Below are 12,500 nucleotides of genomic sequence, written 5' to 3' on the forward strand. Positions count from 1 at the left end.
AATTTACAAATAAAGACCTTGTAAAAATGACCCTCATGCATATCGACACTTATTCCTTATCTCCTAATATCAACTGGCCAAAAAAACTCCCCTACATCTGTGCAAAATGATCACACTAGTTGGAGCTGCCATTCATTTCCTTCGGACCTTCGGACCTCTCGAATCCCCCCGCTTAAAGCATCCTATCTCAGTGCTGTTCTCGGGATCAGCACATTCTGCCGACCCGCATCTGACCTGTTCTTTGAATGGGGAAGCTCGATAGATGGGTCTCTTCCCCACCCCCCTCCCCCCATTCAACCTACACCCGAAAACAGCAGCCTCATGACCCAGAAGGACAGAGCAACTTACCTGTTCGTATTTCTCGAGCTCTTGGTGGTATATCTGTCTGATCTGGGAGAGCTTAGCGCGGTAATCTGAATGCTCGATGGCGTTGTCTCCGGCACCTGCTGCAGCCGAGGCGTTCGCTGCGGCTCCCGCCCCTCCGCCCTTCTCGGGGCCCGCCACTCCCTCGGCGATCAACATGTTGTCCAGGCGCATCAACTGTGGGTCCGGGGGCTCCTCCTCCTGAGTGTTCCGCAGCGACAACACTGAAAAAGGACAAAAAGGGAAATATTATTTTCACGGACCAAACACCTGACGGCCGAGGATGAAAGGCTCGGCGCCACCACCGTTCAGCGGGCTGGGAGCAGACTGAGGGCCCTAAACGCGACCCCAACAGCCGCACAGGTGGTCTCGGGGTGGAGCTCAGACGAAAGGAAAAGATGCCCCTCACGACAGCGGAGGCAGTTGCTTAGAAACAAGCCAGGCCAGGAAGCCATGATCTACAGTCAAGCGCAGGCAAGGTATGGGCGAATGCACGAGGGGGCGAGGGCGAGGGAGGGAGGGGGGAGCAGGGAGAGGAAGGGAGGAGTCTCGTAAGAGCACGGCGGCCGTACATCAGTGTGACAAATGAGACAGGTAATAGCCCCTCTTTAGTTCACTGTTTAATCAGCAAGTCCAGAAGTTGGGTGTACCAGCGATTATTGTGATAATAAATATGAGGCTGCTGTGTAACCTTCCGCAGGTATAACTCACTCCTTCCACACAAATCTGTTCCCCGACACATATTCACACTTATAACTGAATCCAGGAACATATATCTGGTCAACGGGAGGTGGACAGGGAGAGGGGGAGGGAGGGGAAGAGGAGGAAGAGAGAAATATGAATGAGAGGAGGGAGAGGGGGGAGGAAGGGAGGAGGGAAAGGGGGAAGAAGGGAAAGAAAGGGAGAGAAAGGGAGAGAGAGAGAGAGAGAGAGAGAGAGAGAGAGAGAGAGAGAGAGAGAGAGAGAGAGAGAGAGAGAGGAGAGAGAGAGAGAGAGAGAGAGAGAGAGAGAGAGAGAGATAATGAATGAATGAATGTGGAACTTAGAAAAAAAAAATTCTGAGCGACAGAGGGAATCAAGACGACCATCCCCAGCCTGCGACGGGGGGCAGTGAGAATGGACGGCGAGGCAATGCCCGAGGGGGACATGGAGCAACGGCGAGGAGACGAGGGGATGGCGTGAACACTACGATAATTAACCACGTTCTTAATGCGTCCGGCGGGTTAGAGCGAAGCATAGGGGGGGGGGGGGAGAGGGGCGAGCGCGTGCACAACAAACCAACAAGCTTGATGGACAAATGCTAACACTACATTGGCGGCGCAACCTTCGCGAACTTTACGACACAAACGAGAGAAACTTGAGCTCAATTCCGATGACGGGGAAGCGTACATCTTGACCGCGGGGCGTGGGCAGGGTAGCTTATTTATACACCTTATACAACGACCACGCAACCACGACTAGCAACGCCCCGCCGACCGACAAGAACCACCATCATCGGGGAAGGGGACACGGAGCGGGGGTTCGGGGAAGGGGGGGGGGAAGGGGGAAGGGAGGTTACAAGAACTCCTGTGGGTGTCGTACAGTCTCTCTCCCTCCCCCCTCCCCGCTCTCCCCTGCAGAGTTCCCACGACGGCAGCCCCAGACCGTGGACAAGTGAAGAATGACTCCGTGGCACGCTAGCCTTACGCTAACTCGCACACCTGCCACTCCTCCCTCTACACCCGTGCCTCTCCTCTTCACCTATCCCTCTCGCCTCCCCCTCCCTCCCGACGCTCCCAAACGCGTAGCATCCCGCCCTTAAACCACCCTCGGCCTCCCCTTCGCCGTATTCAGAGACCCCCATCAATGCTTTAATCTGACGTGGCCTCCCAGACGTACCCTAGCGCGCCGGCCCCCCTTTCCTTCGACTCCGGGCTGTATGCTAATGATCCCTGCTCTTCCTCGCTGCTTTCGTCCGCTTCCAAGCCGAGTCCTCCCTTTAGACGGTCAACTCGCAGCAAAATACCCGACTGGCGGATGCGGCGACTTTGTTCGAGGTGGAAAATGAGTGTAACGGGTATGCATAATAGCGGCGTCGGAGGGCACTTGGCGGGAGCAGCCTAAGAACAGAGTCGGGAAGGGGGGAGAGGGGGGGGGGGGCGAAGGGGCCGAGAGGTCAGGTGCAAAGCCCGGTCGCTCGTTTGGGGCACATGGAAGATGAGGAGTTTGCAGAATGGGGAGGATGGGAGGAGGAGGAGGAGGTGGTAGTGGAAAAAGAGAAGGAGGAGGAAGAAGAGGGGGGAGTGAGGAAGAAGAGGGGGAGGAGGAAGAGGAGGAGGAGGAGGAAGAAGAGGGGGATGAGAGTAAGGAGGTGGTGCAGAAGACGAAGGTAAAACAGTGAATAAAAGGAGTAATAGTATCAGGAGAATGAGAATTGAATAAGAAGAAGGGGGGAGAAGAAAAGGAGAAGCAGCCGCAAGGGAAAAGGCAGGAGGGCGAGCGCCGTGCAGGCCAGGGAGAGCAATCCAAGGTAAGGGACAAAGCCCGAGGGCGAGGAAGCCTGGCGAAGGGAGCCTCCCCCTCCACGGTTAATAAGTTTAATAAGGCCACAGTGACTGCGGGCGGGTAAATTAAAGGTCCTGGGACGCGCGTTGCAACGTATTGGAGACATGCACACCCTCCCCCTCCCCCCCACCTGGAGGGATCAGGGCAGCACGCACGGGGACTCGGACATTATCTCGCCGCACTGCTGCCGCCATGCATCTGCTTCGCCGCTGCTGCATTCTTGCGCTGTCTGGGCCACTGCCGGGCATTTTTTCCGCTTCTTGCAATGCCTCCGCTGTTGCAAATATCGGGTATCTTGCGCGAGTAAGCTTAATACTTTTCTTTAACTTTCCTGAAGAAGTTTGCTGGATATACTGTCTGCCTGGAGTATGTATATGTTTTTTAGATGTTTTTTTCTGTTTTTGGTCAATGTTTTTTGTATCACTTATTTCTGTTATTATTTTTTTTCTCTCTCTCTGGCACTATTCTGTTCTTCTACGTGTTATTTTTTGTTGTTGTCCCGACTGTGAATTATTCCATAAAGGGATTTCCAGGAGCGTATACATCCTTAATGACTCACGTGTCAGTGACAATTGCCCTGGCCACAAAGCAAAGAAAAAAAAGAAGAGAGGAAGAAAGAAAAAGAGAAAACACACACGCGAAAAAAATGGTGACACGCCACCTATTCCGGCAGGGTTATGTGGCGGTTATGCCCCTCTGGCTCTCCCATTCCCTCACGTGGGCCCATAAATACCATCATCCCTTCATTACCCTGGAGGCGGGTATCGGGGGGAATGAGGCATGACAGATTGATCCCAACAAGTCGTTCCGTCGGCCCCCAAAGGCTCCTCGCACCTTGCAGCCTTTGTCTCCCCGGCAACCGACGTCGGCGAGGGAGTGCCACGGCGTCGGGGCTTCGTTCGCTTCACCCGTCGCCCCCGCTCAGCACCTGCGAAGGCCCGGGGGTTTCATCCGGTCACTTCGATGCATTTCTGACTCCGATGGGACCGCTGGGCTTCAGTCTGGGTAATGAGGAACACGCTGAATTCACTGCTGCCGACACCGACCGCCCTCTTCGATGTCCCTGTCGTCTTCGTGCTGTGACGTCACTCTCTCAATAAATACCAGCTGACATCGGTCTCTTATCGGCAAGAGTCTCTAGCGCCACGTGGGAACGAGTTCGGAGTAACGAACCGAATCGCATTTTTAAAAAAGTCCTCTTCAAGCTGCTCCGCTTTCAATACCTGCAGGGGCGACATCGCACGCCACTTTCTGTAAGGTAAGATCTAGTTTACCGTTAGCGGTGCCGTGCACGAGAGCCTTCGGGCGCATGTGGGTTATCACTCTCTCAGCCCTGCAAGAATGAGAGCGTGGCAGTTTTGACAGGCGGGGTATGATTTCCATCTTTCATATAACCCGGTCACGGAAACTGATGGTTATACCGGGAGTGGCGGCCACAGAGTGTCGGGGGGACCTCGCTATGCCGGCACAGGGCACCAGGCGACCACGAGGGACGCGTGCGGCCAGACCGAACGGGGTATAGATCAAGTGTGATCGCTGAAACCCGGAATGGGAATCGAGGATGACGTCCCGGGACCGGCGGGGCGAGCGCCGCCCGAGAGGCCTGGTCGCCGGCCGCCCGCACTCTGCTGACCACAACTTTCCTGTCATCGCAGAATCCATCACACATGAAGGGCACAACCCATTATACAAAAAACCGGCTAAGAACAATCAGCCACACGCGAGCTTTCATGTCTTCCTCCGGACTGATATTGCAGCTGGCAACAGAGCAGGAGGCCGAGAGAGGGGAAACACGAGGGCGAGTCGGGGGTCAAAGCACCGGGCCGAAGGAAGTGCTCAGAGGGCGAGCGGCCAGCAGCACGTGACCACCCCGACCCACGCCCACCAGCACGCCCTAATGTCTCCACCTGGAGAGGGAGCGCCGGGGGGAGGGGGAGGGGGCGGTGATAGGAGGGCCGAGGTATAACCAACGCGCTCCCTCGCTTTTCGTTATTCACACACTACCCCCAAGATCTCATGCCAATCTTCAATCTATATGAAAACGTGGGTGTAAAAAGTACACAGTTCAAAACTCCACTCCCTCTCCGCGGCGCAAAATGGGAGGTTCTTCGCCACTGCAATAATGGTAGTGACACGTGCATGCAACTTACTCCCCCTCTGTATTACACTGGGATGTGCAACACCAAGCACTGCCTCTTCCCCGTCCTCCCTCACGCTGCAGCTGGTACCCTCAGATTTACAACCACCCTTCCACCCCTTCCACCCCTTCCACACACCCATACCCACTCAGCTTGCCAGGAACAACCACCCCCTCCCACCGCACAAGAGAATAAAAAAACAAAAGACAGAAGCACCCCCCCAAAAAAAAAAGAAAACAGCAACGGGAACAGACGACCGGAGCGCGGCGGAGTGGGACAGCAGCGTGATGGCGCGAGGTTTACAGCCCGGTGTGGATAAATCCCTCATTGTCCAGCTGCGTAAATCACAATAATGTAAGTGGCTTCCCATTACCCTCCGCGGCGGCCCTAACTCACCCCGCCGAACCCGGCCTCATCAACACACAAACAAATACTCCGGCCGCAATCACACGCTCAAAATAAGCTTTTTATGACGGATATACGACGCTGATAATTATTGATACTTCCATCGCCACGTCTGACTGGTCGGGAGGCGGGGGGTGGGGGTGGGGGGGGAGTGGGGGCGTTTTTAATATTCTCTCATGAATTTGTTAGAGCGAGGATTCTGCGGGCTGCTGTGTCTGTCTGTAGGGGAGATTGACAATTTGGTAAAGGGATGTAAAACAAAATGTATAAATATGTATTAGAAAGGGGAGAGGATGAGGACGAGGAGGATGAGGAAGAGAGGAGGAAGAGAGGAGGAAGAATAGGAATAGGAGGAATAGAAGGAGGAGGAGGAGGAATAGGAGGAGGATAAGGAGGAGAAAAAGAGGAAGAAGAAGGAGGAGAAGAAGAAGAAAAGAAGAAGGAGAGCCGACAGACGAAGCAGACGAGCCCTAGCGCGGTCCACAGCGAGCCCGAGCACGCGGCCTACCACCGCTTCCCAGGCACGGGCTACTCCCATCAATGCACGGACTACCACCATCAAGACACGGGTCGCCACCACAAAGACGGTCGTAAAGCCTCGCTACCACAATCAGCGGGCAGTAACCGGCGACTTTACGGTCATCACGCGGCCGCAAGAGAGCATTAGAATCCCGCTTCACCTCCTAGCACATCGCAGGCCGTCTCGAGAGCAACAGGAGACTCGCTCTGCCCTCCGCCTCCTCCTCTTCTCTCCTCGCTTTCCTTGACGACGCCCCCCTTCGGCTCCCTCCGCTTTCCTTCTGGAGTTCTCCCTCCTCTCCTTCTGAAGTTCTCCCTCTTCCCCCTCCGTTCCTTTCCTTCTGAAGTTCTCTCTTCCCTCTTCGTTCCTTTCCTGCTGAAGTCCTTCCTCCTCCCTCTCTCTTCCTTTCCTTCTGGAGTTCTCCCTCCTCCCTTCTCCGTTCCTTCCCTCCCTCCCCATTTCCCTTCCTTCATTTCGCCTTCCTCACTTTTCCATTTTTCTCCCACACTGACCGTCCCGAGTCCTCATGCCTCATGTACCGCGCCGTTCGCCCTCCCTGAGTGCTAATAGAGCGAGGGTCCCGCGGCCCGGCGTCTGAAGAATCGCAAATGCCACTGGGAAAGTACCTCTGCTGCATATAAACCTCCAGCGAGTGACGTCACAGCGCACGGCTGATATTTAGTAATCATGCGACAGGAGGAGGCCACCGTAGACAGCGTGTCGCCTGAGAGTGACGTCAACTCCTGGCAGGTGACAAGGCCGCTGAGGTCATAAAAGTCAAGTAACGCCGCGTCCGCCTATGGTCGGCCCTTTTTCGGTTTACCCGCAATGGTATATACACTTCGGGGTCGGCGAGTTATGGGTCGATATTCAAAGGCCACTTACTCATTCTGTCTACGTCTCTTTCTCTCTGGGCTAAGTCATGCTATGTACACGTTTACACATACACGCACACACACAGGCACATAAATGAATACATACATATACATCTCTATCTATCTATCTATATATATATACAGTATATACATAAATATATACATATCTATCTATATACATACATATACATATATAAATATAAACGCACAAGCACACACACACACACTGAGTGAGTGAGTGAGTGTGTACATAGACAGATAGAGACATGATTACGTACATGCATATCTATACCTTAAGTACATTTTATTGGTAGATTTCACTGTCCCCAAAGAACTGCCTTATTACGAATAGACTCCCCAGCTGACAGTTCCAAGACCAGCCTCCCTCTCTGAGAAACGTACGCCCCTAGGCACCCCCCTTCCCCTCCCCCCTCCCCCCTCCCTGGCCGGACAGAGAGAGAGAGAGAGGATGGACAAGGGGATGCCACTAGGAGGGGGAGGGGGAGAAGGGGGGGTTAAGTGCCATCCCGGTGTCCCTTTCTTGGCACCCCCTCCCCCCCCCCTGCAGAGGAGGCGGCTGGAGCGAGAGAGAGAGTCTGACAGACAGATGCCATTAGCGATACTGATGGCGCTCGAGGCCTTATCTCGCTTTAAAGTGTAATGGCTCGAAAGACTATTAATTTCAGTGTTTTTGTCCATCACATTGTCGACTGCCTTAATTATTGTGCGGGGAACTCGGGGGAGGAATCGCATCTTGGACCACATTAGGAACATCCCATTACCCTTTTTGTTGGGGCCTCAGTAAGGAAGGGAAGTAATGAGAGACGAGAAAAAAAAGCCGAGAAGAGAGAGAGAGAGAGAGAGAGAGAGAGAGAGAGAGAGAGAGAGAGAGAGAGAGAGAGAGAGAGAGAGAGAGAGAGAGAGAGAGAGAGAGAGAGAGAGAGAATGAAAGAGAGGGAAAAAAAATATATATACGTATACAAAAAAGCAAAACGATCGCCCGAGTCCTACTGCCATTGTTTTACGAGCGTACTCCGCCTTCTCTTTCCCGTTCCCCTTCTTCTCCTCCTTCTCCGTCTCCTTTTTCTTCTTCTCCTCCTTCTCCGTCTCCCTTTTCTCCTTCTCTTCCTCCTCCTCCTCCTTCTTCGTCTTCTTCTCCATTCCCTTTCCCTCCCTCTCCCCTCTAACCCCTCTCGTTCAACCGTGACACCGGAAATAAACAGGCTGCACCCAGAGCATTCGGTAAATAAAACACATGACACAAAAAACAAACAAACAGGTAACCCTCGCACCAACCCCCTTCCCCCTCCCTCCCCGTCTCCCCATCTATCCCTCCCCCATACCACCCCTTCCCCCTCCCTCCCTCCCTCCCTCCCCTCCCCTCCCGCAAAGCAAGAATGAACCCACGTACCACGCCACACACGTCTAACCTAATCTCCACCACACACACACATACACATACACACACACACCTCTCGCCCCGCCAAACAAACAAACCCGTCACATACACTCCCATCTAAATAAACCGCCCACCACGGAGACGCCCGGGAAAAAATAACCAATACTAACCCTAAACGAGAGGCAGGCAAGGCAAGACAGACACGCCCGTAGGCCTAGCAGCGGGATATACCGGCGGCCTCGCTAAATACCTTGAGGTCGGCTTCATTCATCATACGTAATGGCTGGTGTCCATCACAACACTTTATGCACGGGCTCGGGTATATACTGGAGGGGGAGGAGGGGGAGAAGGAGGAGGTGGAGGGGGAGGAGAGGGAGGGGGAGGGGAGGGGGACAGGGCCTAAGGGAGTGAGTCAGTCAGTAGGTGAGAGAGGGAGAGAGGAGAGAGGGAGAGAGAGAGGGAGAGGGAGAGGGAGAGGAGAGGAGAGAGGGGAGAGAGAGAGAGGGAGGGAGGGAGAGAAAACTTGATAGAGATAGATAGATGGAGAGAGAGTGTAATATATATATATATATATATATATATATATATATATATATATATATATATATATATATATATATATATACATATATATATGTGTGTGTGTGTGTGTGTGTGTGTGTGTGTGTGTGCGTGTGTGTGTATGTGTGTGTGTGTGTGTGTGTGTGTGTGTGTGTGTGTGTGTGTGTGTGTATGTGTGTGTGTGTGAGAGGGAGAGAGAGAGAGAGAGAGAGAGAGAGAGAGAGAGAGGAGAGAGAGAGAGAGAGAGAGAGAGAGAGAGAGAGAGAGAGAGAGAGAGAGAGAGAGAGAGAGAGAGAGAGAGACGTGCGTGCGTGCGTGTGTGCGTGAGCGCGCGCACGTGCAGATTTGGGATATGAAGATGGCAGTTTCCGCAACGCCAGATTCGGACGCACACAAGACGCAGACACCTCAGATTGTTTACTTCCCTAACCTTCCTTTGACTCTGCCCTTGATTTCTCCAATTCTTCTCCGTTTTCACACAGACCCCTTCTCTGTCTTGCCCTTCTCTTTATAACTACATTTCCCACCTTCCGCCCCCTCCCCTTCCTCCCGGAGTGTCCGAGGAGAGCGCGAGGAGCGGGGACGGGCGGGCGGCCATCCATTACTCGAGCGGAAGCCCCGAGATGGGCGTGAGACTGCCGGCCTTCGCGACCTTCTCAACGCCGCCTCGCCGCCCGTCTCATCGCGCCGGGGCTTGTTTGTCGCCCGCCAATCACCACAGGCTTGCTATAACAACACCCCGCCCACCCTCCCACCCCCGCCCACCACCGAACCGAAGAGTAACAACTACAGCCTCTGGACAGGAGCACGGCGCCCCCAAACCCAGTGCCAATGCCGACAGCCTTGATTGGCGTCCCTTCGATGCCAGAGCAAGTGTTCCAATGGCTGCTGCCCTCGAAGAGCTTGGCCAATCAGTGACGGCTGCCTCGGGCCGAACAGGCAGCCGAATCTGTAAGGGCTTGCCGCTGAAAGCCTCTGCAGCACTTGGGCGCATACGGGTCGGGTCATGGGGAGAGGGGCGGGGCGTGTCCCTGCGTAGGGGAGGGGGGAGGGGGGCACGAAGGAAGATTAATAGTTTCCCAGTCATTTCACTCGTACAGACCGGGAGAGTCGAGAGGTGCCGGGGATCAGTGGAGCAGTCGGACGGGCGCACCACATGCACACATACACCAGTCAAACGCACGCACGGGGCTCCACAGTCAATGAAACCCCCGCGATTTCGCTACTTTTGAAACAAAAGCTATAATCAGCGGATTCATTAGAATGTAAAATTATTCCATACCAGATAATCATAATGGCTGATGAAGGCAGTATAGCGCAGCCCAGCACCTGCGTGAGGGCGCGCTGGTAACACAGAGGCCCGGCGCTGGCACCACTCACACCTCGCGTCAGGAGGGATGCACCGGAGGACCTCGCAGGGGAGAGCAGAGCCATCAGCCGACGACGAGAGTTCCTCCAGGGAGCCAAAACACAACTCCCGTGGCACCATCGGGAGGGACGGGCACGGGAGGACGCGCCGGGCCTCGCCAGAAGTCAGAAATTGAAAATCGAAATAAGTATCGAGGATTGGATGTGGAGGGGGGAGGGGGAGGGGGAGGGGAGCGCGGTCATTATTTAGGGAGAGAAAAAATCGTTATCTTCCCATGTTCCGCGCGAGGGGGATCCGTGCTGGAGAGAAGGGGGCGAGGGAGAAGCCCCACCGCCGCTGCCGGGTTCGAACCGACCTCCCTTTATCCTAAGAAAATCCTCGTTATCATGGCGATGGCGCTGCTCGTCATTACCCCGCGTCTGCTGGCTCCGGCCGCCATCCCTCCCTCGCGTCGCCGCCTCGTGCTGGCGCGGAGGCTGCAGCTCCCGCGCGCTTCTCGTCAGGCACATTTCGGCATAATTCTTCAGGCCCTTCCGAAGCCCTTCCTCGGCCAACGAGCCCCTCCCACCCCCACCCACCTCCTCGCTGCGCCGCCTTCTGGAATCGAGCAAAATGCCCCGATAAACCCGTGAGACAGACAGACAAAGCAGAGCTGGCAGCGAAGGCGAAGGGAGCAAGCGGCGCCCACTCGAATGCTGGAGATGGTGCGAGAAATGAAATGTGAGCGAAGGACCGAGGGGGCAGGGAGAGAGGGGAAGGGGCGGTGGGGAGGGAAGCGGAGGGGCAGAGGGGATAGAGGGGGGAGGGGGAGAAGAGGGAGAAGAGAGGGGAAAGAGGGGATGGGAAGGCGACTGCGCTCCTGAATCTTTAACGCGAAATTTGTATCCGAAATTCATGAGGTGAAATGCGGACGGCTGGAGCGGCGCTGGAGGGGAGCAGCTCGCCCGATGGGACAGAAAACCTAGAGGTAGAGCGGTCGGCGAAGGGAGTCGGGATGGGTCGGGATCAAATAGCTTCGTGCCTTCTCCCGACTTCCTCCAGAGCGGCGAGTAACGCCTGTGCTCGAGAATAATTGCTTGCTTTTAATACAATATAAACCCGGTTTAATACACTCCTCCCTTCATACTGCGCTTCCACCTACGAAGCAGCATCGTATCTCCAGGCGCTAAACCGGCCGTAACACCTCCGTCAGAGCCGACAAACCCCGACAAAAAGGCATTGAAGCATCCTCTCTACGCCGACGGCAGCCTTCGTCCCCGCCGAGTCGGGTCAGAGGTCCTGGAGGGTCGAGCGGCCGTGGGAGGACAGTAGGCCTAAGGTCGTGATGTAGTGGGCTGGCGTATCTGTCCTGCAGGTCACGTGCGGCGCTAAGTAGAGTAGCAACACCTTGGCCAGGCGCTATCACGACCCTCGGCCGGTCACCTTTAGACACGCACACTAACACACACACACACACACACACACACACACACACACACACACACTAACACACACACACACACACACACACACACACACACTAACACACACACACACACACACACACTCCGAATATCACTAACATCCACACACATTCTCTCTGAAATCGCTTTGACGAGGATAAATATGCTGTACTGCTTCGTGCTTTCCTCCTGGCTTCCCCATATTGTATTTTAGTTGACTGTTGCATCGGTTGTACGAGTAGTGTGCTCCTACGAAGGGAGTAGCGTCAAAACACACTCCCTATCTGCACCACTTCGCAAGGTACGTAACTCTTGCGCCGTAACTTTCACCTTTGTCCGTCCAAGTTACAAGTTCCGCCCTTAAAACGATTTTTGTTCGCGATCCTTTCCATACACTAAATTTCTCCTCCTTTTTTCCCTCTAGCCAAACATCCTTCCTTCCTCCCGAGACCCTAAGCCGTCCTTATTTCCCGAGCCTAACGCCTAAGTCTCTCCTTTCCCTCTCCTTTCTTCCTCCGAGCAAACAATGCACAAGCTCCTCCCTCCCAGCTCGCCCGGAAAACGTTTGGAAACGTTTTTTTTTTAATTCAGCGGCGGCGGCAGAGACGGATGGCGGGAGAGATTAGCTGTAGGGGCCGCTGTTCATTACCACATTTTTCTCCCGCCGCGAGCTACAGTCGCATCCACTTAAGGGTGAACGTGACTTCCCTTGTCATTTTCTTATACCATCCACTTAAGGAAATCCATTAAATTTTTTCGACTTTTGTAAAAATACGCCTATTTTTCCCTCCATCGGGCGGCGGGCGTGTTAATTCAGAGCGCGGGGACGACGAAGGCAGCGGCGGGGGTCCTTGTATCGGGGTGCGCTGTGGCGGAGTCCCACT

The 12,500-nt window shown here is 54.5% G+C and overlaps 1 protein-coding gene across 2 annotated transcripts in view; it reads right to left on the minus strand.

Moving 5' to 3' along the window:
* Positions 1 to 348: 348 nt before the first annotated feature.
* Positions 349 to 12,500, minus strand: part of LOC113805664 (homeobox protein extradenticle) — a gene marked incomplete at its 3' end in the record, with an annotated part of 433,120 nt that continues 420,968 nt past the window's right edge. For both annotated transcript variants that reach the window (XM_070144046.1, XM_070144047.1), the window contains 1 exon segment: positions 349 to 587. In XM_070144046.1, coding sequence (XP_070000147.1) covers positions 349 to 587 — 239 coding nt within the window.

The sequence above is a fragment of the Penaeus vannamei genome, chromosome 31, assembly GCF_042767895.1.
Source record: "Penaeus vannamei isolate JL-2024 chromosome 31, ASM4276789v1, whole genome shotgun sequence".
NCBI lineage: Eukaryota > Metazoa > Arthropoda > Malacostraca > Decapoda > Penaeidae > Penaeus > Penaeus vannamei.